This window comes from Terrapene carolina, unplaced genomic scaffold, assembly GCF_002925995.2.
Source record: "Terrapene carolina triunguis isolate 2854851 unplaced genomic scaffold, T_m_triunguis-2.0 Scaffold67, whole genome shotgun sequence".
Taxonomy (NCBI): Eukaryota; Metazoa; Chordata; order Testudines; family Emydidae; genus Terrapene; species Terrapene triunguis.
The window spans coordinates 36,211,807-36,239,428 of NW_020664418.1; the positions used below are offsets into that span (position 1 = coordinate 36,211,807).

At 42.5% G+C, this 27,622-nt stretch overlaps 1 protein-coding gene across 1 annotated transcript; it reads right to left on the reverse strand.

The window, feature by feature from the left end:
* Positions 1-24,142: 24,142 nt before the first annotated feature.
* On the reverse strand, positions 24,143-27,144 carry TLNRD1 (talin rod domain containing 1). Its single transcript, XM_024193926.2, has one exon. It carries the CDS (start codon positions 25,957-25,959, stop codon positions 24,892-24,894), a length of 1,068 nt encoding a protein of 355 aa, XP_024049694.1. The 5' UTR covers positions 25,960-27,144; the 3' UTR covers positions 24,143-24,891.
* Between the last annotated feature and the right edge of the window lie 478 nt (positions 27,145-27,622).

The following is a 27,622-nucleotide window of genomic DNA, read 5'->3' on the forward strand; positions in this document are numbered from 1 at the left end:
AATTGGAAGAAATTTGGGCAGCAGAGACACTAAAATGAAAAGAGGAGGATCAATTGCTGATTAGTAGGACATTGCTGTGGAAACAAACAATACATCAAGTGCTACCAGGCTTGTCAGAAAAGCAGGTGTGACACTATTGTTTAAAAGGAAGTATACTGTGGGAGAAATCCCTTTGTATGCTACATAATTAAGAGCCTGATTCAACAAAATATACATCCGGTTTCCACACTGAGAGGCAATTTTTGGAAGTTTCCACAGATGCTGGATTTTTTTCTTCTTTCAGTGGGACCCTACAACTGAGGCACTTGCAAATGCCATTTTCCAATTGTAATATATAAATAGCACTGCTATCGGTTCCCTCCTCACTTGATCACCTTACTTACTGTCTTCCGAGGCTGGAGAAAGGGGTTGTGCACGACCTTTGTTTTGCCTAGGATCAGCTAGTTCTGGATGGCTATTTGGTAGCCCATCACAGGGACAGAAGGGAGAAGGCTTTGTGCTCCCTTCAGCCTCCAGTGCTTGTTAAGGCATCTCTGAAGGCTGTCCTAACTGTTACCTAAGCTACCCTAGCCCTATGGGCACTGCAGCAGCCTCCTGAACTGAACTAAGGGTCCTGTGTGAAGGGAGGAATGCACAGCTGGCTATGCACCTGCCAGAGAGGCTCCCTTTGTCAGGGGTATACTCCAGAGCCGCCTTAGCCCTGTTGCAGCAACATAGCTAGTGCAAAATAACCTCAGTACAGAGGCCATTTCTCCCTTTCGGGACTAGTCGTATAAGGTGCTAAGCACCCCCTGCAGCCATTGGAATCCTGCTTATAGGAATGAGAGCTGAGGCCTCTCCCAGGACTGCACTTTAATTAAACTACAAGGGACATAAAATCAGGAAAAATTGTCTCAATGTACATCTTTAAACAAAACCTTATTTATTTATTTTTTAAATAAGTGAGCAAATTCTCTTACATAAAATAAATCTGCTCAGTTTTTGTCACACATCTGGTGGTCACAAATTTCGTCCTTGTGAAAGCATTATTTTGATTGTGTGGAAATTCAGTTAGAGAAAACTGCCTCTTTCACCGAACTAAAATGAATTAAAAGAGCTAATCCATGTGTGCTGACACTGAAACAAACTTTCCGGAAGTGTTGGTTGTTTTTATGGTGCCAAACGTGCAACGGTTTGTAAAAATGTGCCTTCGCTTTCCTTTTGGATTTACTAAAGATAGATCTACAAAATCCATGTACAACAACATTTCTGCTTTCTGCTCCAAAAAAACACAAACTTCAGTCATCTTTGAATCATGCTCTTTTTTTAAAAACATCTCCTTTTAAATATTTTTGTTTCCATTTCAGACTGCCAGCATTTCCATGGAAACCCCCAAAAATAAAGACTTTCCCAGCCTTGTGAGAACACACCTGCAAGAACCAGAATCACATTTCGCCTTTGGCCTCTCAAAAGTGACACTCCTCCATTTTGGTGTCACCTAAGGACATTTGTTTTTACACTAGGTATGGATATGTGCTCTCAAAATTTGCAGAAAGTATATATTAATTTAAAATTGCTATCATTTGAACTCTTGCCACTGAGTAGTAACAAATGTGTTTTGCTATCCAACAACTCTCTCTTTAAAAAGTTACTTCATTCTCTCTTTAAGGGAAAATAAATAAACAAAAGGAATTGCTCTAAAGACCATAGAGCTGAGGTTTGCAGTCCTGAGATAACAGAACTAAGGATCGTTAGAAATAAGAATTGTGTTTAGATCTTTTAAAATTGCTAATCTTGTACATATACGTTTTTAGATACAAAGCCAAATTTTCAGCATCCCAGTTTCAAATTTTTCATGCCCAACCACTTTTGCCATGTGACTACCCCATACGTAAAGAAAACTGAATTGTCATGTGCAAAATGACTGCACACCATTTTTTCCTCCAGGTGCCTACTTTTTTCCCCAAACACAGTCAGTTGCGGATGCAAAGCTGGATTCACAAAATCAGAGGCTGGCTAAAAAATTGTCCCTTAGGGGTTTTGTTTGCTATATATCAAAGCAGTTGATTTTTACCTATTTCTAAAGGTACTTGTCAGTACTACAGCACTAAGGAGCAACCTCACATCAACCAAACTTACAAATGAGCACTAAAGGAAAGTGGGGAGATTTTTTTGCTAAGGAAACCTTCTCCAAGGATCCCTTACACAGTGAGTTAAAAAAGGAACGTTTTAGATAAGACAATCTCCAGGTGTATTTCTTAAATTAACTCAATAGTGGCAAAGTAAATACTTTCAGAATTATTTCCATGAGTATTTGGTCAAATAAAACAATTGAACTGAACTCAGCCTTATCCACACCCCCATTTGTTTGCTTTTCACAAGTATTCTAACGAGTGAGTTCAGTGGCAAGATTATCTGAGGTTACCTTTACTCACATTGAATAGTGAATCCATGAATAATCCTACTGAAGGTAATGGGCTGCTTTGTGAAGAAAGGCACTACTCCACATAAGTAAGGATACCAACAGCTGCCTCTACATTAATATTAAAGAATATTCACAGAAACCAAATTTTGATCTCTAACACTTCCAAATTGTATCGATGCAACTACATAGAACTAAAGAGTACAGTTGAAATTTTGAACATCAGATGTAGCGAATGGCTGACAAGCAATCTGCGGGCTCAGAATGATTTGCACAAATTATTTGGTGAATAATTTCAAATAATAAACTAGAGAAAATCTTACGGTGCTTGTGGGACAATCCACAAGCAGAAAAAGATGCTCAATTCAAATGTTATTTATTCACTCAGCTATACTTTGATAACTAAGAGTTACTCTCTGATAATGTTTGATCTGGTTGAGTGCATTTAGAACAATAATTTAGACATACACTGGGGCCTAATTGTGATACATCCATATACAGCTTACTGTTATGTATAAGAGAGACAAGGTGGGTGAGGTAGTATCTTTTAGTGGACCAACTCCTATTGGTGGAAGGGACAAGCTTTGGAGCATGGAACGAGAATGCCCAAGTTAAATACAAGGTGGGACAGACTGTTTAAGAATAGGGGGTTCATACATGTTGTAGGAAACCACTTAAAATGAAGTGGACAATTAACATCTCTGCAGTCATAGGACACTGAAGGGTTTGTAAGTAGCAGGGTGTGTTGCAAATTGTTATAATGGGCCATAAAACCATGGACTCTGTTAAGTCCATTGTTTTTAGTGTCCAGGAGAGTTATGAATTTAAATTCCCAGGCTTGTCTCTTGAAGATGTTGTGCAGGTTTCCTTTGAGGATGAGGACTGAGAGGTTAGATATGAAGTTATTGCTTTGTAAGAAGTGTTTGCCCATGGGTGATGTGGTGTTTTTGTCATTTATAATTTTTTTACAACACGCCTTTCAAGATCCGTAAGTCCTACACATGCCTATCACAGTAAGTGGTGTCTCTCATCCAATGCATCAAATGCCCCAACAACTCTATGAGTGAAACCAATCACTATGCTCTCAAATGAACTCTCACCAAAAAATGATAAATGCATGTTTTGTCTATCACCCGTGCGAGAATACTTTTCACACCATAGCGATCACTCCGTATCTGACCTCTGTCTTCATCCTCATAGGAAACCTGCACAACACCTTCAAGAGATGAGCATGGGCACTTAGGCCTGATCTACACTAAAAAATTAAGTTAGCTTAACTATATCGCCCAGGGGTGTGAAAAAAATTGACACCTCTGAACGGCGCGGTTAAACTGACCAAATCCCCAGTGTAGACAGCAGAATTCTCCTAGCTACTGCCTCTCTGGCAGGTGGATTACCTATACTGATGGGAGAATCCCTCCTGTCAGCATTGGTAGTGTCTATATTGAAGTGCTAGAGCTGTGCAGCTATGCCACTAAAGCATTTCAAATATAGACAAGCCCTTAAATTCATAACTGCTGGACACTAAAAACCATGGACTTGAGACACTGATTTTATGGCCCATTTCAACAATCTGTAACATACCCTGCTACCTCCACTGTCCTACCCTCCCACTACTACCTCTCCATTTTCCTATGTGTGCAGGGGTGTTACTTGCCCACTTCATTTTAAGTGGTCTCCTACAACCTGTGAACCCATTATGTTTAACAATCTGTCTCCCCTTGTATTTTGCTTGGACACCTCCGTTACCTTCTCCAGACATGAGGAAGAGTTCTGTGAAGCTTTAAAGGTTGTCCCTTCTACCAACAAAAGTTGGTCCAATAAAAGATATTACCTCACCTCCCTTGTCTCTCTTACATCTCTCAACATAGCTACAACGCTACCACAAAAAACCAGTCACTCTCAAGTGTGCTGTTGTACCATCTCAGACTGATTGCATCAGGGCTGGACTTGTCTGATACTCATATGAGAGATCTTCATGAAAAATACAGGTTGATGCACAAAATGGTGTTGATAATTTTGGATAAGAAATCTCAAGGTCCTGAATACTTGCAGTCCTTAAAGTTCCTAAGTCATTTTCTACAAGAACAGGAATGTAATCCTGGCCAAACTCCAGATCACACACTTATACGTTCTATTTGCTGAAAGTCCCCATACAGTTTCAGTATGCTTCACTTCCTGTCCTAAGTAGCTACTTATTTAGTGTTGCTACATGGTGTTTAATTTCTGCTGTGGAGGTTGGTGGCATTTCAGTGGAAGGTGAAGGGATTCCTGTACATGTATTCATACATAAAATGACAATTTCAAAGTTGTTCTGATGTATGTTTATTGCAGTACTCCTAAAGATTGATTAGTAAATATGGTAAAACTTGAACATCAACATAGATGGCAGGTGGAGTTTTACGACAACAGCAATTAGAGTAAAAGGATAAACGATACAGCATTTGAGTATGGTACTCAGTTGGAACAGATGAAGTAAAATCCACATGCAGAAAATAAATTCACATGGGCTAAATCTTTCGGCGGGGGAGGAGAGAAATAAGTTTTATAGGACGTTGTGAAGTTAGTGTAGATTTAAACTCCATTATAGTAAAATTGCAATACTCTACATTAGCTATATAGTCTTCCTTCGACTATTAAAATCAGCTATTTCATTTGTGCGTGCTTGCTGTAGCTGAGATTAAACAGCAGCACAATACAGCTCAGCTCAACAGTGAGAGACTTCAACTGAAAAGCATTTGTTTATATGTTGTGATTCACTCTGTTTTCAGTGTCACGGCACTGGCATTTTGAATAGGAGGGTTGTGTTCCTTTTAGCGGTTTACTTAAACAGGAGAAACAGCAAGAACTGTATCTGGCCACTTTTATGTTAATAATACAACTGGCAAATGCTACATTTTCGGTACTGACGTATTGTACAAGGATATGTGAGAGGTTGGATTGCTACAATGGTTGCCATTAAAAAGAAACCCTAGCTGACAATAGCTCATCTTAATTAATTAGCCTCTTAGAGTTGGTAGGGGAACTCCCACCTTTTCATGTTCTCTATATGTGTGTGTGTGTGTGTGTGTGTGTGTGTGTTCCATTCTATGCATCCGATGAAGTGGGCTGTAGCCCACGAAAGCTTATGCTCAAATAAATTTGTTAGTCTCTAAGGTGCCACAAGTACTCCTGTTCTTTTAGCTTTTGCCATCAGTCACCACAACAGTGGTATCCGAGAACAGGTAATAATAGAATAGAGTGGTAACATAGAACAGGACATAAGCATACAGAAAAACTCCGGTGTCTGTGGGCAAATGTTAATGTTTTAATAGCCACCGTTCAAAGCAAATCAGTCACTTTGGTGACTTTCAGTACAATAACCTCAAAGTTAAGATTGGTATAAAAGTGAAAAAATGCCAGAAATTTTCTAGCCATTCATGTACTGCTCTGCCTTTTAGGCTCAAACTGGGTTTGGTTTTGTTTTGTTTAACTCTACATTTCTTTGGTTTGGCTGGTTTGTATCCCAGTGTGAACTAGAATGATGAACTGCAGCCCTAAAACAAAAGGCCTCTTCTACTGACCTTTACATCAGGCCTTGAATGGCATTTATAACTAGTTTAGCTTTCAGTCCTAGTTGAGCTGTACCTGGAAAGGGGGCTGTTCCTGAGTGAGCCTGGATAGTCTCCTCTCACAAGAGGACTTCAAAGCCAAAAAATCTGTCACTTTACCTTCCATTTCTAATGCTGTCTTGAGGGAGAGAATTTTTGATAGAAAGCTGCAGATCTTAGAGCTTGATGTATGAAAACAGATCAGTGCTCCATCTATTCCCATTTCCTGTCTCTGATATTGACCAATGCCACATGCTATAGAGGAGACATACCTATCCAACACCTCCAAGCCTTCCAGCTTGTGAAATACTGTACCCTCGGGGATGGGCCATTTCTTCTTGACCCTAGCTGGTCAGTAGTTTATGCCCGGATGCACAGGGAGCGATAGCCCTTTAATTTATTATTGCTAGTGATAATGTTCAGATGCCTGTATTCTTATTCACATAAAGGTCAAATCCTTTGAATATTACTACAAGTATTTGTTGCAATAATATTCTGCAGCAAGTTAGGTTGCAAGGAAAGCTCCATGAGCCCGTAATAAGTTTTCAGAGGAGCTTCCTGAGGAGAGAGTCCCTGACTTCCGATTCCCTCCTCACATTTGGCCAGAGGAGGGACTCCTCTGCACATGCGGCATACTACGGGTTCACTGTGGGCACACAGCGTTCATGGCCTTCGCTATTTAAATTGTACCATGCAACAGCTGCATATAGGGCTCAGTTGTGCCTGATAGACACAATAAGGGAGTGTGCAGAGCTCCCTATCATCCTCTGAGAAGGACTATACTTGGGAGGCTCAATACTCAGAACGCCTATGAAAATGCAGTATGCTGCTCCCTGCATATCCATCCAGGAGACCTGTATCCTTTGGGATGGCTAGTGCCTTCAGGGGCACTCCATGCATCAAATGGGATTCCGGCTTGACAACTGTATGGATTACCTCTGGGTGCTGCCATTTGGCCCCTCTGCATGTACTGTTGCTGTCATGCAAATTTTTCATCTAGATGGCTTTTTTTTTTTTAATATGGAGATATACCTATCTCATAGACCTGGAAGGGACCCTGAAAGGTCATGGAGTCCAGCCCCCTGCCTTCACTAGCAGGACCAAGTACTGATTTTGCCCCAGATCCCTAAGTGGCCCCCTCAAGGATTGAACCCTGGGTTTAGCAGGCCAATGCTCAAACCACTGAGCTATCCCTCAGTGGTTGTGGCAGTGACTCTGGCAGCTCCTGTTTGCTCTTCTAACAATTTCTGTTCTCTAAGTCCATTACTGGAGGGGTCCTAGCTTTTACTGTCAGAAAGACTTGTTTTGCTTCATGATCTCTTAAGTACAGTATTGATCTATAAAACTATATCCCCCTTCCTTCTTCGTGGCTGTTTCTCATCTGCTTTTAGTAGTTTTAAATATAACGATTATACCTTTTGATCATACTTTTGACAGTCACTCACCCAATTCCTCTTTAAGTAACCCTCCTTCCCCCCAGCCAACAAACTAAAGGAAACAAGTGTTCATGGTTCATTTGCTGGAGCGTACATGCAAACTAAGCATAGGCGTGCACACACAGTCACCTAGGGAAGGCAAAGTATTTGTTAGGAGAGTTATCTGTAAAACACTACCCATCTCTTCCCCAGGAGACTGTGTGGGGGACTCTTCAAGCATGGTTGGTTTCCATTGTATCTTATTGTTATGGCTGTATCTTTGATATTTTGTCAGGCATCTACAACTGGGGCCAGCCATCATCTTGTATATTTTATATTAAAAGAAGAATCAGTCAGCAAGCGCTGCTAGATTCTATATAACTATCCAGAAAAGGCTGGTACTATGGAATAAGTAAGCACTTTTGAGACTTTGTTAGTCTTGTTCTCTCAAATCTCCCCATGTCTATTTCTGATCCCAACCCTCTTGGAGGCGGGACAGGGGGAGGAGGAGTTCCCCAGTATGCCTGAAATATTGAACTACTCCCAAGGGACAAAACCTAAACAAACAGTATCCTGCTGCTTGTCACACCCAATCCTTCCCTAACCTAAACAGCCACTGACCCGCTTATCGCCCTCAGTCAACAACTTTGTGAAGGTTTTATTGTGAGAGGGGAAAGCCTTTTACTACTTTCACTGGTTTTATTGCTACCTCTGTACATTACATGCCTTAAACAGTCAGCTGTGTGTGCTTGCCATTTAGAGGTAGGCATGCACAGAAACGGATGCTAAATTAGTCAGTTACTGCAATAGTCTTAGGACATCCTGTGTTGAAGTGGGGGGGAGGAGGGCAGAAATCATGACAGAACAACCTTTGATTGACATACTTCCCCTTCTTGGTACATCCTGCCTGTTCAAATATTACAGTCAGGACTAAATCCCACCTCTATTTTGAACTGACTGGCTGAGCAAATTTTCATAGGCAACCAATCACTAATGCATTCTTTGGCTCCTGCAAGGTATCCACATCACAATGGAAACAAACCATGCACCTCTAATTCCAACTGCTAACTCACCACAAAAGTAAACAGGGATTGACAGCCTTAATATGAGACACCACAAGAATTCAGGACTAGCTGGAAAAAAAAATGATGATCACTTAACACAAAACATAAAGTTCTTGAGATCAGATATCAGATCCTTGAATGCGATCTGCAATAGTCCCATGTCAGTCTTTTGAGAAGTGCACCAGCCCCTCCCCCATCACACAGCTGTATTGAGCCTATGGCATTTGAATTCAGTTCAGAGCTATTTTCAAGGTGACAAGAACTTTTTCTACCCTATTATCAAGCAGAAGTTCTTAGCATTGTATAAAGCCCTTTTCACCTATGGCTCTTAAAGCACTTCATAAAAGGTGGATAGGCAGAGCCAGGTCTCAAGACTCCAAGTCCTATGCCCAATCCACTAAACCATGCATTGCGGACATAGCAAAATATGCATCATGTGTGAACAGTTTAATAGCAAATGCAAATACATATTTTAAATTTCATATCAATCCAATAGACTAAAACAGGAATGCACTGTCGTACTAGATAATTAGCAGTTACTTTTTAAAATGTGTGTATCATATATAATGTCCAGCCATGTTTGTAAAGCGCTTTGAGATGCATGTACAAAAAGCACTATTTAGTATATATGTGCAAGAATAGGAACATCAGGAGAGATCAGGGAAAGGTGGGAGGGTGAAATTCACCCAATACAGATGGACTGCAGAAGGCCCTAAATCCACATAGTTCCCACTTAAACCCTTAATAAAGAGCTTACATGGGGTGTGGTCCCTCTACGCTGAAGTAAATTTCACCCTTACATTATTTTTATGGTCTAGACTGAAATGTGAATAAAGCATAACAAAAGTTTACTGTTCCTTTGGCATAAGGAGCTGAACTTGGAACAAACTTGGTTAAACGTATGTAACCGTAAAAGGGCAGCTTGCCAATTACTGGAGAGGAAAGATTTTTAAATAGCCACTGCACTATAGCTCTGGCCTACAGAGCAAATAGTGTAGGCTGAATTGACTATGATCTTCAGGTCTGAGTGCACAGTAAATGGACTTCATGCGCCTTTCCAAGTCACCTCCTGTGCCCTGAACAGACAGCCCCGAAGTGAAGTACTTCCCCCCAACCCCTTAGGGTTGTGCAAACCCATGCTCTTAGCAGTAGCTAAAGGAGAAAAACACCTACCTCCACTTCACTGCAATTGAGGAAAGAATGGAAATGAGAAACTGGTAAGTTGCTGAGGTAATTTTGCATACAAAGCAGCTTCCAACTCTCTTCACTGATGATTTTTAAGAGCAAAATTTTTTACTTGTATTCCATTAAAAAAACTTGGCCCACAAGTACTCGCTATATACACAGATGAAAGCAGCAAAATGCCTTAAATGACTTCAGCAGGAAACTACTGGGAAGAGGAGTGGTGTGTTTCTGACAGACCCATTGCACATTTCTAGGAAAAACTTTTCAAGCTCTGTGTCCTGAAATGAAACAGAATTTTACAGGACTGCCTCACTGCAGAGGTTTTCTACAACACTCCTTCCCTGGATCCCAGGCTATACTGCCCTAGATGAACTCCTTTAAAACACACCCCAGCATCAATGGTTCAGAAAAAAAGAGATAGGAAGAAAGCTCTAAAGACAGCAAGTTTAAAATCAGCACCAAACAGGACCAAAACCTGTCTCAGATAAAATGCGTATTTTGTTCTGCTCACATTCCTAAATCCCCCTCTCACCAGCCATACACACGCATACTCTCATATGAAGTGCTCAGTGAGCTCAGAATCTACCCACATCGTAGTGATGACAAAGCATGAGACTACTGCAGTCTCCATGATGGAGAAGCTGAGTAATAACTGACTCCAGCCAACTAGATCACTGGGGTGTAAGGTCATCCTGGAACTCTATTTCAATTATTTCTTCTGGGTAAATTGCTCTGGGAACAATCCTCTTTTCTAGCATAACGTAATCAAGAACTAGAAAGTCACTGCCACTTACCACAGGGTTGCAATTCCTGGCCCGACTGGCTGCGTTGGGAATTTAAATGATGTCTCCACCCTAGCAGCATGTGGAACCAATGTAATGGCTAATACAAATCAGGCTTAAAATGGAGTGGTGCTGCAGTTCCTGCTGTTTTTGTAAGCCAGCAAGAATGATTTTTGGACAAAACCGTAAGCGTTAAAGGGAACAAAAAAAAAAAATCAGCAGAAGTGAGGAATGGCTTCTAATCTAACAATATACACCAAGGAACATCCTAGTGACCAAAAAAACAAAACACAAAACAACCCACCATCAGTGGGCTGTATTACATAATACCGTGCTCAGGAGCAAGTCAATGAAAAGAATGCAATTTTTCACCAATCCTTGATTATTTTGTGGGGGGAGAGATGTACAGTTCTTTACCTGCATTTTAAACAATGCTCAGAACCTGCTACATCCGAAAAGGTTAAGATATGTGGCCTAAGGGTGAACGGTAGTGGCTCACCAGTGAACCTTTCACTCCAGTAAGTGAGGTAGTTTCTTGATTCTAAACTAGGTTTGGCTAAAAGTGTTGTCAACAAGCATTAACGGAGCTCCACAATACAGTTCCCTTGTTCAGCTGTGGGCCACGTTTTCCTGTTGAACATATGCCAGGTCCTAGCATTTAGCGTGCCATCTTGACCCAAGCTAACTCTGGAAGAGCACTGAGTCTCCAATTTACAGCTCTAGATCACACAATGAGTCACAAGAGTTAACACACATATTAATTCTGCCCATTAAGAAATGAGCATAGATGTTGCCTTTCTCCTAACTGCCAGAGACAGTCTTCCTTTGTTACGTATGAAGTCACTGGCAGGACATGTTGAGAAAAACCATTCATGTTATTACTAGAGTTGCCTTTTCAAAGCTCTCTGCCTATGCACAGAAGTCCTCAGTCTACGGCTAATGTAAAGCCATACTTTTAGCATGTCATTATTTCCCCATTGTCTCCCTTCTTCCTGGGCTTCCTTTAGCACAGTTCTCCCACTCACGAGTAACTGACTAGACTCCCACAAGGGCTGCCTGCCTGATACAGAACCCTGCCTTGCAGTTGTTGGATCTTTTGGGTCTCATGGATGAGATGTGATTTCTGGGCTTTGGAACAAGTGACAGCCCTTCCTTTCATTCAACATATTTGGAGAGTACTATATCACAGAACATGTTAGATTCGTGTTAGATTAAGTACTGCTGAAGGGGTTAAACTCCCTTTGACAAATAGATCTCCAGCTCTACATTAATCCAACTTAAAATTACACGTTTCTTACATGTTCCAGGAGCAATTCTCAAGGGTCTATTTAATTGTACAATGTGGCATTATGAAAAGTCCTGCCAGTTTTACCTGGCTATCTCTACTCTGTCTTTTTAAGAAACATTTTCTATGGACGATTTGGCCAGTCCCAGACTTCCTGGGTCCCTATCCCTCCTGCGTAGGGTCTGCTATTTCCCAGGGAGAATGTACCCTTTTGGGGCCACAAGGGTGTGGGGAGTGAAGCTTTAATCACAGGCCACAGGAAGGATCACAACACTCCAGCAGCCCAAAATGTTCCTGACTGGATTCCTCCATGTCCCTTCTGCAGGAATATCTTCAGACCATCTCCATGCCAGTTAAGTGGAACCCCTGCCTATACACTGCTTGCTGGGATCGTAGGCAAAGCCAACACTTTCAAAACTCATCCTCCATCTCAACATCACCAGTAAGGACTGAAGGTCAGTGGTGAAAACTATGGGCGAAATCACTGGTCCCCAAACTTTTCAGGGTTGCGCCCCCCCCCCCCACACACACACACACCCTGTCTGCACGGAGCCGGGGACAGGCGTGGGGCCATGGCTTGGGGGTGAGGATGCAGACAGGGGTAAAGGGGCCGAGGCTGGGGGTGGGGCCGGTGCTGGGAGCGGGAACGGAGCTGCAGCCAGGGGCCAGGGCCCAAGGCTGGGGGTGGAGCAGGGCTGGGTGGTGCTCCCTCCTTGCCCCCCATGGGGGCTGGCCCAGGCCCAGCCATGCCCCCCTCGAACGGTCTTCTGTGCTCCCCAACAGGGGGCACACACCACAGTTTGGGGACCTCTGGGCTAGATCCAGTCTCACTGAAAACAATGAAAGTTTTGCCATTGACTTCAATGGGTACAAGACTATCATATAGGCACAAGGCCGTTAATTTTTGTTTAGGTAATGCCAAGGGTTAACAAAGGGAAGTGACTGGCCTTGACAACACACACTCCCACTCAAAAAGCTCCCAAGAGCATTTTATAATTCTACAAACAGATGGGGAAGGGTAAGGAAGTTGAGGGAAGCTCTTACAAGCATAGGAGTCTGGAATTCCTTGGGATACATGGAATTTTTTCAATCAATCTCAATAAAATGCAGAATGCATAATCCAGCATTAAAACACAAACACTACACACACTAAACCTGTTCAAAACAGAATAACTCTAGGTAGAAATCACTGCAAACTAGATCAGAATGACTTTTTTTTGTTTTTACTGAATATACTCCACTAAACATTAATTCCTAAATAGCTGGAGAGTGGGGGATGAGACAGTGATGCACTCTCAGGAGGTTGTGACAAAAGGAAACAGTTTAAAAATAATTTGCTCCAGGCTTGAAAAAGTCCTAAAACAGGCTTCTACAAATGCAACGACCATTACAATTATTAAGCTAAACCTCTCATCTTCTGACCTGGGTAATTTTTTTTCCCAGAATTAATCTTAGTAAAAATGATTAGGTAGGGTTATTTCGTCGTGAGTGAAGAGGATTCAGATATGATGTGATTGAAGTATTTAAACTAGATAAAGACTTTTTAGAAAATGAAGCCAGGTGATCTATTTGAGGTCAGCGGACAGACTAGAATTAGAGGACAGATATAAGTGAATGGGGAATGTATGTAAAATGATTTTAAGGAAGTATCTTACTGAGTGCAGTGAGTAAGTGGAGTTAAGCAGTAAGTATATGGCCTCTAGTATGTGAAAGGGGTATTAATTACTTTTGAACCTTCGCTCTTTCTGAGGGACCAGGAGGGAATGTCTCACTGATCATGCTTCCCCACTGCAACTGGCAATGGGTTTTCCTTCAACTTCTGGCACCAAAAAATAAATAAATAAAAATAAAAAGAGAAAACATTTAAAAAGTTGTCTAGACTAGAGATAGTAATGAAACAACCCTTCAGCTCATTTCTTTCTTCTGATCCTACATAACCACGCTATATGGAAAAAGCTGCATTTATTTATTTTTTAATTGGATAAATCCAGGTCTTACAGTATTTTAAACTTAATTATTCTGTAGGAGTAAAAAAGGTATTTTATATAAATAAAATAATCTTCTGAACTAGGGCATCTGAAAGTGTCTCTTTTAGACTTGTCCTAAAATATTTTTGATGCTTTATTCTCTGTCTATATTTGTTTCTACCGTGGTACCGCAAATTATTAGGTTCATTTTAAAAACAGTGCAAACAACCAGAACATCAAAGGCTCCCAAGGGAGCAGAGGATATTCAGCACCTTGCAGGATAGGACCCTGAGTTACTTAAAAGGGATATAATGTGAGCCAATGACTGCAATAGATACATCTTCCTTAAGTAAAACAAACTCTTACTATAACAGTCTCTCAGGGGAGGGAAAAATCAAACATAGTTTAAGTTAAATGAGCACAACAAAGAAGCAATCGCTAACATAATATTCCTGAAAAAAGAACGAGAAGTACTTGTGGCACCTTAGAGACTAACACATTTATTTGGGCATAAGCTTTCGTAGGCTAAAACCCACTGGAAAGGCTTTGAAAAATCCACTATTTGGCAACTCATATTTTTATTAGATGGATATATTAGTTTAAAAAAAAAATCTGTCTACTCAGCAAACCCCTCAGCCCCATGTACTACGTTGCAAAGCATATTTATCCCCCAAAGAGCCATTCACAGACTGCATTGTCATTTTCAAAGGAAAAGACAAAGGATTTCAAAGATATTTGAGTGGGTTATTTCATCCCATCACTACAGAGCAAGTGACGCATGTGCTCTCTGTTTTAGAATAGAATAGCACAGAATACAAGATGTAATTAAAACATTTCCTTTATCTAACGAGCAAGTTCTTATAATTAGCAGATAATTCAGGCTTTAGCCTTCTTGTCTTATTCAAGGAAAACTTCCCACTAAAGTCAATGAAGAATTTTGTCTGTGTAAAACATGCAGGATCAGATCCCTGTGTGGAAGTTCTCAGTATTACAAGTACCGTACCTACAATTGCGTCTGCACAGGAAGACCCATTGTGCCCACACGGAAGACCCACTGCAGTCACAACACACTTTTGCAGATTATAATACTAGCCTCACATAAATCAATCCAAGCAGCCTATCTTATCTTTAGTTGTGTTATGCCAATAAACTTAATCCTGTATAGTAAATAACATGCACTTTCTTCCTTCATATCCAAACAATAGATGTGTTAAACACACACCCTACACAACCTTCACGCAGGGCTTCTGAAAATTAAAATGAAAAGAAAGTATTTGGGGGCTATTTATGATAGTGTCCTTTAAAGACTGCTAGGGAAATGGATAATTACACAAAGCACTTTTTTCCTAATTGGAAAAAAATGAAGACAATCTTGAAAAACTACTCTTGAAATCCCGTGAGATGATGACATAGGCAGGAGCTAAGAATTTTTGCTCCTGTGAGATTTAAAAAAAAAAAAAAAAAAACAAGTGAGCAGATTTCGAGCCCAACACAGAGATCTATTAGGAGATGCAGCAATAAACAGAAACTGTTGTTAGACTTTACAAGGTGGTATAGATCCAGGCACTGGTTCTCTATTACTGAATTCAAAGTTCAGGATCAAGTCAAGACAAAAAGCTTTTTGGGATACCCAGCCCCTTAAAAATGTTTGTGTAAAGTTATAGTTAGACAAAACAAAAAAACTAAATGCTACATAGCTGGGACATTTGCACTTGAAGCTTCAACATCAACAACCTTAACTTAGTAACTAACACCCATCTTCTCTCCACCTGCAGGCTAGAGATCCAACCCCAAACTACCTCCTCTACAAAACAGATGAACCAACACCAAAAAAGTTGCCACATAAAAGAAATGTAAGTCTGCTTTGTGCATCGGAATTGCATTGTTATTGGCTTTTGACATACTACGTAAGGCACACTTCTAGGGTATACTGATTACAGGAGAATTTCTGTTCTGCATTTTGGAAGGATGCATGAGGTGGAATCTGGAACCAGTACATATGGAGCAGAGGTATACTTCCAGCCTGATCTGGATGGTGTAGTCTCAGACCATAATTTGCAGGGGAAATGAAGTACCTAGGAGCATACAATATAGGGAGAGTGCATGGAGTACAATGGAGTCTCTGTTCCACATCAGGGTGTTGTACTGGGCATGGAAGATGGAGGAGGTGAAGCCTCTGGCTAATAAATGAATGTAATATGCAAGGTGCTGGCATGTGAACCATGAGAAGCAAGTGGGGTGGAGCAGTCAGCCAGAAACAGAGCATGGGCAGGGGCAGTGCCACTGACCCATACTGGAAAGCCGGGATAGTGGCCAGGAATACAAGGGTAATTTACAATGGAAACTTAATTGCAATTGCAACACAACCTTGTGGTGTTTTGTTTTATTTTTACCACAACATTCTATTAACTTTTTTTAAAAACCCAAACACATACTGTCAAACTTTATCACAGAATTCATAGTTTTTTTTCCTTAATAGTCACATCACATTCCCATGCCCGCCAATCTCAAACAACTTCATCTTAATCTTGCTTGTTAAGATTTTTCAGACATGTCTTTCATTACCAGAGCTAACAAATATTACAGACTCCAGTGACATAGCCAGCAGAACTTAAATTGGTGTTATTTCAAATACGATTCTCGTGATTTCACAAAACTCCACTGGCCAATCCTGTGGAGCCACTCTTCAGGCCAATGGAGGGCCAATCTAGCCACCCAAGCTCGGCCAGCCAGACCGAGTCATCGTCAGTGCAGCAACGTCCACTCTGTTATTTTTGTGCGCTAGCTCAAACCCTGCTAGCAGGAGACTGTCTAGCCAGGTTGGGAGGCTTACTCCCAGCTGCAGTGTAGACATACCCCAAGAAGTCACAAGTTCCACAGGCATAGACTGTTAGGATAAGCTCCTCTAGGATGGTGTTCACAGAATTTGTTTACCAGGTTTCTGATAGAAGTTACAGTACAGCTCTGTATGAGTGCCTGACAGAATTCCCACCATTAATCGAACATGTGTAATTTTAGTATACTAGTCCAGGGCACAAGTTCTCTTTAAGGACTTATGCATAAGGCCAATTTCAATTTTACAAAGTAACCAATTTTTTAAAAACTACAAGAAAAAATAGTTCACTTGCACATCAAAAACACCCCCCTATTTTTCTGTGTCCCATAATTCAGACGTTATTTGTCCAATTAACTTCCAACTTAAAAATTTAAAAAGGGCTCACGATTTTTTTTTTTTGGCCAGGCACATAGCAAGAGAAGTTTCATTCTTAGAGGTGTCCTAAGCCAGCAAAAAGGGGTCAAAAGTATGGCCTAAAATTAAAACGTTCAGTTTTAATTATGGAGTCGCTACTGTGATTCTAATATTGTAAAGTCAAATTTATTCTGTGGTAAATTTTTTAATGAGATCAATTTTAACATCAACGTTACAGATTCAAGCACACAACTGGCAGGATATGCAAAAGTTAAGCTTCCCATAGTAATCTTAACTTGCCACCCTGCACACCCAGCTCTGTGCAACTCTTCTAAAAGGCAATCAGATGGGGCATGTTCAGAGTGCAAAACTGAGCCCCAGACACATTAAGGTTACATTGGCTAGTAATTCAAGAGAGTCCACATGTAATGTGGACAAATTAAAATCCTAGCATACTGAGAAAAGTCTTTATGGGAAATGGCAGGTTTTTACTTGATACATCTGCAGCTGCTCTACAAATACAATCCCAGGGACCCATATGCCTGCTGCAATACCTGTGAGATGATTCATGGCCAATGGATCAACATAATAATAGATTCAGTGGTCACCCTCTTACAACTTTCCCTAGCACCTTTTAAACAACTTTCAGGGATGGACTTGGTATACATGGTTCTGGCTCAGCACGTGGGGATGGACTAGATGGCCTCTAAAGGTCCCTTCCAGCCCTACGTTTCTATATGGAGATCCTAGTTCCACTGCATATGGGGCAGAGAGTCCCACAGTACATCCACTCCACAGCCATCTAACTCCTTTCAACAGACCCACTCAGGTTCTGCTGCTTTAGGAACCATTAGCAGCCCCTGATGAATGAATATTGACCAAACAAAAACCAAGCTAACAATACCCATATAAAGAAAAAGGTACCATCCACTAAAAGCTAAACAAAGGCAAATTAACATTGGTCTGGCATTATTGCTGATGATCCACTGCACTAGTGCACCCTGTGGTCCTGAATGACTGATCACGCCAAGAAATAAGCATTTGAAAGAGTAGGAGGTAAAGGTGGTTTCAATTCCCTTGATTTTAGGGCTGTCTAGATACTGGTCTGTTCTCTAGTGTAAATTACACTGACTACAAATGGCCTCGAGGGGCGATTCTGGCACCTGGGGATCTCGGGGAATGGGGGTGCCCAGGCTAGGCCTCCTTTATCCTGACCAGACCCCAAACCTTCAGTCAGGAAGATGGGAGACATAGGAGCTGCTGTGGCAGTTCTAAATCATCCAATATGGCTAATTACGCTAATTCAGGACTGTTTTGTGATGCTGGAGCTGCACATGCAGCCTAACATACCAATGTACCAGACCCTATGAATTATTTAGAGCAATACCAGCAGCCATATAGTCCAGACTGTACTGGAGTTTCCAGTTTAAGCCCTGATCCTGCAACAGGATCTGCAAAGGGGAATCTCTGAGCCTATGCAGAGTCCCATTGATTTCAGTGGGCACATAGGTCTTGTGGCTCTTGTTGCAGGACTGTCCCTGATCTGTGCTTTTTAGGATTCTGTGTATTTATTGACTAGACCAGTGTTAGGAAGTGCCGTTTCCCTGCCTTCCAAACAAACATACCTGAAAGACAACTATCAAATATTTGTGTATAAACAAAAACCCAGAAAAAAACAACTACTTTGAGACATCCTTGCTTTCAATCATTTCACCTCAAACTAATTCAATTTAAAACTAAGCAAGTTGTTAGTAATAATCACTTTTGATAGTTTGGGGAAAAAACCTTCAAAATATTTAGCTTTCAAAAGTGTTTAACACCACAAACCAAAAGAGCCGCATCTGGCAACCAGCAGGATTTCAAAATATATTAAATGGTATTTACATAAAAGTGAGGCTGTCAATACAGTATGGCAATCACAACTTTTACAGCCAGGGAAACCTTTAACATAGAAGAAAAATTATAAAAATTAAATTAGAACAGTATCAAGGGTCTGGCAAACCACCAAAAAGCCAGGAAATTCTGAGTTAATGCTGACTCTCCATTCTTGACTGTGTCTAAATATAGTACCATGTAGTGTATTGTATGGTAAAAATCATTTACTGCTCAGAGAACTTTGCAATCGTGTGATAGACTACAGCATGTTGTTAATATGAGTCTGAATCTGTCCCCATACATTTTCTAGCTTGGCAATATAAGCCAGACTCTTGATGTTATTTTAACATAGTTTGTGAAAACAACATTACTAAGAATATAAATAGACATTGATTTCAATGGGCTACGGATCAGGCCCTTAATGCCCATAGGAAGCCTTTCAAAAGCATGTATAGTTATGCTGATTATTAGGCCAATTTATACAAATTCAAAAAGGTCTTATAGAATAACTCTACACGATGTATTCGGGGTCAACAACTTCCTACAAATAAATCATAGAAGTTTCTTGGGGGAATCTGATGTCTTAAGGGATCTATAATGGAAGAAAAAGCCGTTCACTTAGTAGTCGGACAGTTTGATTTTTGGCCCAGAGTGGGAGTTACCCAAAAATATAGATGTTTGGTGGCCTACGTCAAATGAATGGATGGTTTCAGTCCAATTTCCGACAGACAGATGTCCATGTCACCACTGAGAATCTTTGCTGGCTTCTCAGCAATGAGCCAAAGGATTTAACTGAATGGACCGGGGACCAATCTAGGAGGTCTGTGGTTTGGTATCACTTTCTGTGGGGAAAGGACTTTTGTCTTCCTAGCCATAAATCTCACATTTTTCACAGGCAGTAAGCTAACTTAAAATTTTAAAGAAATCTAAGACACGGGCCCTTCTCAGACCCTTCCACTTCTAAAGCCCTGAGAGCCAAAGGTAGGCTAGCAAAGACTACAATTTCTAACAAATCGTCCTGTCAGGGTAACAGTGTTTGCCACCCTCACATAATGGTGTGGCCCTCCAAACTTGTGGATATCCTGAGATCCTCAGGCAAATTCCACAAATGCCCCATAGCTACTCTACAGGCCCCTTGTTTCCTATGGCAGCACAGCTCCCAACAGCAGCCAGAATGTACCTAATCCAATCCTTCCATACAGAGAGCAATCTGACAGCTCGGAAAGGGCATCCGTATCATTTACTGGATCAGTCCCAGCATTAGCTAGCATAGGGAAATTCCTGGTGGTTTACAGGAGATATTACCCCTGTGGAGCATTTCCTCTTTCTTGGCTCCACCCCTTCTCTAATCAGGCACACCCCCTAACACTACAGAGCTGCAGACACCATGATGGCTCAAGCCCTTCTCCCTCTGACAGAAGTCTGGCTAAGAGCAGGTTTTCTGCCACTTTGATCATTTCCTGTAGCAAAAAGTGAAGGGGATGGTAAGACCCATTTCCCCCCCACCTCCCTAGTTTTGCAAATAGCAAGGATAGCCTTAAATAGTCAACCTTACTTACTTTTCAGTTATACTTTTGGTGGCTAGTTTACAGGTTCTCCTGCAGTCTTTACATTTTTTGAAAACAACAAGCAAATTGCTCTTAACTTCTAAGCCCTTTCAGTTACTTATTTAGTCAAACTGCATTATAATGGAGAAACAAACAAGGTAACCGTCAACCTACAGACAATATGAACGTGCTTTTTTCCCCGTTAAAAAACTATCTATTTTTTTAAATAAATTGAATCCTCATTTGGTGGCGATAGTGTTATTTTTGGCTGACATGATGCTCCTTGCACAGTAAACGTCAAAAAAAAGGGTTAACCCTTTTACTCAGTGTACTAGTAGAATAGATCTGCTACAAATGGGACATAAGCGGCCTGAAAAATTAAGTTTGCTGCTGTCAAATAACATTAAGGCCCTGATCCAGCAAAAACTCTCACACACCTGACTTGACAATGAAATCAACAGCACTACTTGCTTGCATAGGGCTAAGCACATGAGTAAGTATTTGGACAACTGGGGCCTAAAGTATGAAGTACAAAATCAGGTGATAATCAAAGACCCTCTATAATGGCTCTCTACCTACAAAGGTGGAAGGGAAAAAACCAAAAACAATACCACCCTCACCACACACACCCATATAGAAATACTTCCTTCTATGACTCATTTTCTCTGACTTGGAAAATCCAAAGTGTATCAACAACATAAATATATTGCTGGAATACTTCCTCCTATACCAGACTTGTCTATTCCATGATAATTATCACAATACATGTTAATTTTTTTATAAACATGAGACTACATCTTTTTTTTTTTAAATATTCTACTGTAATTATAACATGCTTTTTCCAGCTGAAAAGCTGCCATTTTTTTGGTTACTCATTAACTCCGTGCCCAAAAATATCTGTTTGTATCAGTTCATATCAAAAGTCTTTCCCCCCCCCCAATGTTTTTACATTCCAAGTGTGTGAATACATTTTCAGGGATATACTCTGAACTCAATCCATAGGCATGCAGTTCCCTTTGTCATCAGGGGAAGTTCTGCTATGGAACGAAATCAATACATGGCCTACCCTGAGTATTTTGAGAGGTGTTTAAATAATTCGTTTTTAAATTTATGGTAAATTATTTTTGCCAAGTTACTGATTACATTTTTTTTAAAATCTCCACTAATGAAAATCATGACCTTGACAACTGTGTTTCTCAGATTTTATTCCCAGGTTTCATTTAACAGAGAAACATAATTCACGCCTCACAAGGAAAAGTAATCTAGAGCAGCACATTTTACTTCAGAACTTCTAGAAAAACTAAATTCTGAAGTAAGTTACATCTGTACATCAGAGAGTGGGGGAAAATATGTGGTATTATTGTTAAAACCAAAGTAATATACTAAACCACTCAAAAAAAAAAAATCTTACCACAACAAAATCAACACTATTGTGATTAATAATATATTGCCTTTCATATTCAGAGGTAATAAGAAGGCTTTACTGTGTTTCATGTAACCTCACTAAAAACATATAAATGCATCAAAATGAGTCTAATTATACAGCAATACCAATAATTATTAAATTCACACATCAAAAGACGCAGTAGGACATTACTTTTCTGTCAGTTACACTACAGAGCTGCCCTTCAGAATCCTTGGCTTTTATATCTGGAAGCAGGTCTGGGAAATTTAGGTCATAGCAAATTAAAATAAATTAGAGCTAGATGATACCACCTAGATACATGCACAGAGGGGACCCTCCGAAAGATGTCTCGGGGGAGGGAGAAGCAGGTGGAGGTAGTAGCTGCCTTCACTGCACCATTCTTACGGATCCTACAGACACCTCTCACTTGGTCAAGTGTCTGTGCTAAAGAAAAGGGTGGCGCCCACTCCTCATCCCCTATCCCTCCCCACAGAAGTTAGTCAAAAAAAGATAATACCTGCTGAGACTTATCTTTTCCACTGAACATCTCTCCTTCGGTCCTAAGGGCGGCTGTAATCAGGGGGAGGCCCTGGTAGCTTGGTTTTAATGGAGACAGGCTACTATGAAGACAAGGAAGGAGGGGCCATAGGAATCACTGACAGTGCAGTGGCACAGCAACTCCATGTAGATGCCCCTGGCCTGCTGTGGGTTCCCAAGGGCCTCCAAAACCATTCCTGAGGAAGACAAACCTTGCCATCCTGATGGGAATGTGCAAGTGGGAAATCTGAGGGAATCCTGATGGAGATTTTCTCCAAGGGAGTTTCCTCCTGTGGGCTCTTCCTGTGGGAGAGGATTATCTGAGCCAAAGGGTACGTCTTCACTACCCGCCGTATCGGCGGATAGCAATTGATTTATCCGGGATCGATATATCGTGTCTCATTAAGACGCGATATATCGATCCCCGAATGCGCTCACCGTCGACTCCGGAACTCCACCAGAGCGAGCGGCGGTAGCGCAGTCGACGGGGGAGCCACGGCCGTCGATCCTGCGCCGTCTGGACCCCAGGTAATTCGATCCAAGATACTTTGACTTCAGCTAAGTTGCGTATCTTGGATCGATCCCCCCCCTCCCCCCCCCCAGTGTAGACCAGTCCAAAGTTAGAAAGTTACGCCTGAAGAAACTGGATCAGATTGCATTAAGAGGGTTTACACTAGAGTTATACAGATGCAGTCACCTATACTTGTGTTGCATAAATTACACAGAATAAATTAGTTACTTAGTGAGGAACACACAAAGGCATTAAATTCAAGGCTGCGCCTCCAAAAATAAAATTCCTAGCCACAGAGGTTGCTGAATTCGACTTAGTTTCAATGAGGAAAATACCCTAATTTCAGGATCCATTGAATTTCAGTAAGGAAAAAACTCTAGCAAACATCCTTCCAAACCCAATGAAATGCTGTACAAATAGATACATATAATCTCATCTAAAAAAAAGTTCAAACTGTTAGGGCCTAGTGAATCAAGTGATCGTTTTCTTATGTTTGAGGTTAGGAAAATAAAAGCACCATATCTGCCACCAGCCTTTAAACAGTGCTGTAATAGGAAGACCCTTCAATAGTCTAGGACAGTTTATATTCTAATGCAGACATCAACTTTACTTCTTATTAAACAAATACAATAGTCTATGGCAGTGGTCCAAAACATGGTAGTAATATTTTTTAGGTACAGTTTTAGACAATTCCTGTAAAATTCTATAGTACTGTTTATATGCCAAGTCTAACTTCCACTGCTGGACCAGGCCTTCCTAGGTAGGTCTCTTAGTCAGCGAACCTTTACTTGTACCTGCATTATCAAACTTGTTATACTTGACCTCTGTCGAAGAATTACAAATGCAAGTCTTTGTGGGATCATAGGGCCCGATCCTGCAAAGCTTTATGTACAAAAGCAGGCCCAATGAAATCAATGGGACTTCATCTGTAGGTAAAAGTTCGCCGGAATAAGTCTTCCTACCAAAACTCACAGGCTTAACATATTAGAATCCATAATACCAACAAAAGCTAAAATACACAGTAAAACTTCTCAAATACTACATGAAATGTACTTAACTTGACAATATAGATTTGCAAACCCTCCTTGTGCCACCTAGAACCAACAACTACTTCTTTACAAGTGTGTGATCTCTACACATAGTACGGTCCAGCTTTTAAAAAAACAGACTGATTCAATGGATTCTCTTTTGGGGGGAGGAACAGGAGTGGGGAAAACAGGGGAAGAAAATTATTTGTTAGAATAAAATAAATTGAATTCAAGTCTACATGCTGCTCTGTATAAATTACAGTTGCATTTGTACCACGCATTCCCTGGGGAAAGTGACATACAATGCAAACAGGCCTAGTTGTTCAATTATTCAGGTTTTAAGAGATTCACAGAAAGACATCTGAGAAACATAACATTTTAATAGATGAAATAAATACTCCAGTACATGCAAGATAAAAACTGACATTGGAAAAAAAATTAAAAATCATTTTAGTTATAGTGTAATTTTTTGTTTGTTTAAACACTCACAGTAGCTTTTCCCCCAGTTTGGAAATCAACACATGGAAAACATAATCACAATCTCCACTCCTGCACACCAAATGCACTTCTCTAACCTAACACTTGATTCAAAAGAAATTAGATCCCCATTCTCCTCCCCCCTCCCAAAAGTAGCTACATCCATCATCTAGGTGGTGTTGGTTTGTTTTTATACGTGAAAACTGAGGTAACTTCTTTTTCCTGCACAACTGAACAGTGGAATTTAGAAGGGAAATTTTGGAAGACAAGACAAGACAAACTTTAAAAACCGCACCCAGCGCGATTAAAGCTTTTTAGATTCCCCCACCTCCTCAGGTATAAAACTTTTTTGATTACCTTTTGTTTGTATATAGACCTTATTGATTGATGGAAAATATATTTGTGAATAATTACTCAATTACAAAAATGCCTAAACTGGCCACTAATTATTCTGACCACCTCTTCTTGCGTATATATAGTTTAAGTATGTTGCTGCTGTGTTCCCTCACCACATAAAATCAAAGGATTGGGCTCATCTAAGCAAATTCTTTGGTATACAAAAACCAGGACTTGGGGAGGTGGGATATTATTTTCCTTTAGCAATGACTGAGATCTAAACGGGGGGGTGGAGGTTAATTCACAGAATTGGAGTTCACTGGCGGTAAAGTCCTGGGTGAAGATCTTTCTCTTAGTGCCTGAGATAGCAGGTTGCAACCTTCTGAGACGGCGCAAGCCGAGTTCCTCAACCTTTCCCTGTAATCTGTCATTTTGGTGCTACTTTCTGGGTGTTGGGCTATATCCCTGAGGCATTGGGTCAGAAGCACGCAAGCAGATACCACGCTCATGGCCCCTCCTAGAATGGCAGTTTGCACAGCTTTGCCCTCTGGATTAATGGTGGCAGCTTTACCCAAAAACTGGGGCTCAGTGGCAAAGCCCACCAGAGCATGGACAGATTGCACCAAGGGTCCACTGAACAAGACGCACCGGTTCCTGGTCAGCTCACTGGGTGAAGTCTTGACCTCCTTGACACATGCCAGGAGGGCAGAGGCGCTGGTGCTCATGCACTTGACGCTGAGTTTGAACTGCTCCTTGGCAAACCTATCCTTGGATTTCTCACTGGCCAAGACACAAGCATCTGTCAGGAATTTCAAGTTCTTGGACATGTTCTGGGAAACCTCCAGCAGGAGCTGAGGGCTCATGTCTGGCAAAAGGGTGTTTTTTAAGATCCCACAGCCATGCTCCACCTCGTGCCTGCATCTGGTCACCTTGTAGCGATCCACCAAGCCGGGCAGAGCAGGCTGAGCCCCTGGTGTCTCCACAGCAGCCAGGTAGGCGGCATGGGCAGAGCACTCAGTGAGGGAGACCACCAGGTTCCCCATATCCACCAGGCTGTCCCCCACTTCCCCGAAGCGCCCCATGTTGAGCTGGCTCTGGACATCGTGGGTCAGGATGGAGAGCCCCTTGGTCCTGGCAATGATCGTGTCCCTGCACTTCTCGAAGGACTCCCCGAAGACCGAGAGGCTCTCGGTGTTCACCGGCCTGGTCTCGCTGGACAGCAGGAGCAGATCCGCCACCAGTTGCATCTTGATCTTGCAGTGGTCGCAGATTGAGACGAGTTTCTTCCTCTGCAGCGAGCTGCTGCTGGGGACGGCGATGCTGGACACCTCGCTAGTGGACTTGCCAGAGCCACCGCTAGCCATCGCGCCGGGGGGGCACTCGCATGCCTCTTGCGACCCCACTGCCACCGCCTCTCCCGCCGCCCGAGCAGTCCCGACTGAGCCCGGCAGGATCTCTCTGCCTTTTCCGCACCATCATTCCATTAATCTCCGCGAGTAAAAAAAAAGCCTCTGGGCGCCGGGGCTGGGGCTGCTGGGAGTGGGTGGGTGGAAAGCAAAATCCTCCGCACTTGCTCAAGCCCCGGCCTCTCCCCTTTGCAATGCACTGGCTAGACCTCCGGGCCAGCGCCGGGCTGCTGCTCTGGGGGAGCCACCGGGTCCCTTCCCCGCATGATCTATTTTTTGTATTTATTTTGCACGCTGCTCTGCGCGGTGGTGGTCGGTTTGCTTCCCGGCAGCTGGATTTTGCAAAGTTCCCTCTTCACGGTGAATACATTACGGATGCAAACCGGCTGACACGCATTAGAAAAGAAACATCCAACTTATTACCGTTTAACTCCTTCAAAAAAAAAAAATCCCACTGGTCCGAAAGGAGGCGACTGCGAACCATGTGCTCCTCCTTTACATGTCCCCGAGAAGTCAGTCGCAGGCGGCGGCAGACCCGCATCTCCTGGTATCAGGAAGCACAGCCGAGGGTGTGGCCCGGTCGCTCGGCACGAGCCCTGGAGGAGCTGGGCACAGACTTGGTGTTTGCGCCGCTGGGATCGCGAACTGTTTGCACACACCCCACCTCGGTGCAACGGGAGGGGGGGAGAGCGAAAGAGCCACCGGATCCGGCTGCTGGCGGGGAGGGAGGGATCCTCTCCCCTTCCCTCTGTGGCTGCCTCACGCCTTCCTTGCTGGCTCCTGCATCCAGCCGCCCCGAGCTCGCTCCCTGCCGCCTGGCTCCATCCCCTCCTCTCTGCGGGCCCCTCCGATCCGACTTCGCCCGGCTCCTCGGTGGCCTCTTGCTGCCGCGGCACGAACTTAGACTCTCCCCGCAAACAAGGGTGGTGGCTCCGGGCTGCAGCCGCGGCAGATGCTGCGACCCGCTCGGCCTCGCTCGCCTCCTGCCATTTTTCTGGTTGAATCACCAACTTCCACGGGGGGGGGGGAACAACCCTTCGGCCGCCTTCTCTCCTCCGATTCCTCTGCCCGGGCCCTAAAACAAACTACTGGGAAGAGGCGGCTGCTGCGGATCTGCCAGCCAGACGCTGCATGGCTCTAAGGGAGGCTGCTTCGCCCACTCCTCCCCCCCACCTCCCCGTTGCCTTTGCTGTAACCTCACTTAAGCCTATAGCAATCTTTTGTGCGGTGTCACCGCCCTTCGTTCAAATCCTGCCCTCCCCCGCCTGCGCTCTCCACGCCCGCTGCTTGACGCTCCTCCCAGGGAAAGGGGGCAGCAGCGCCTTGCTGCGGCCAGCCCCATCCCATTCATCCGCCTGGCTGCTGCCCCGGCGGCGCGCTCTGCCCAGCAATGGCTCTAGAGACGCTGCTGTCTTGAACATCCCTCCCCCCACCACCACCTCCCCTTGGGCCTGGGTCTTTTGCTGGTGCAAGTAGCACGGATCAGTCTAGCAGGAGCTTTTGTGGCTAGAAGCAGGTTAGCGTGATACGTAGGGCAGGTGATTAAAAAGGAGGTGATTGATTAATAAATAAAAACTATCTCAAATAAACACAAGAGGGAGGAGATGAAAGGGACGGCAGA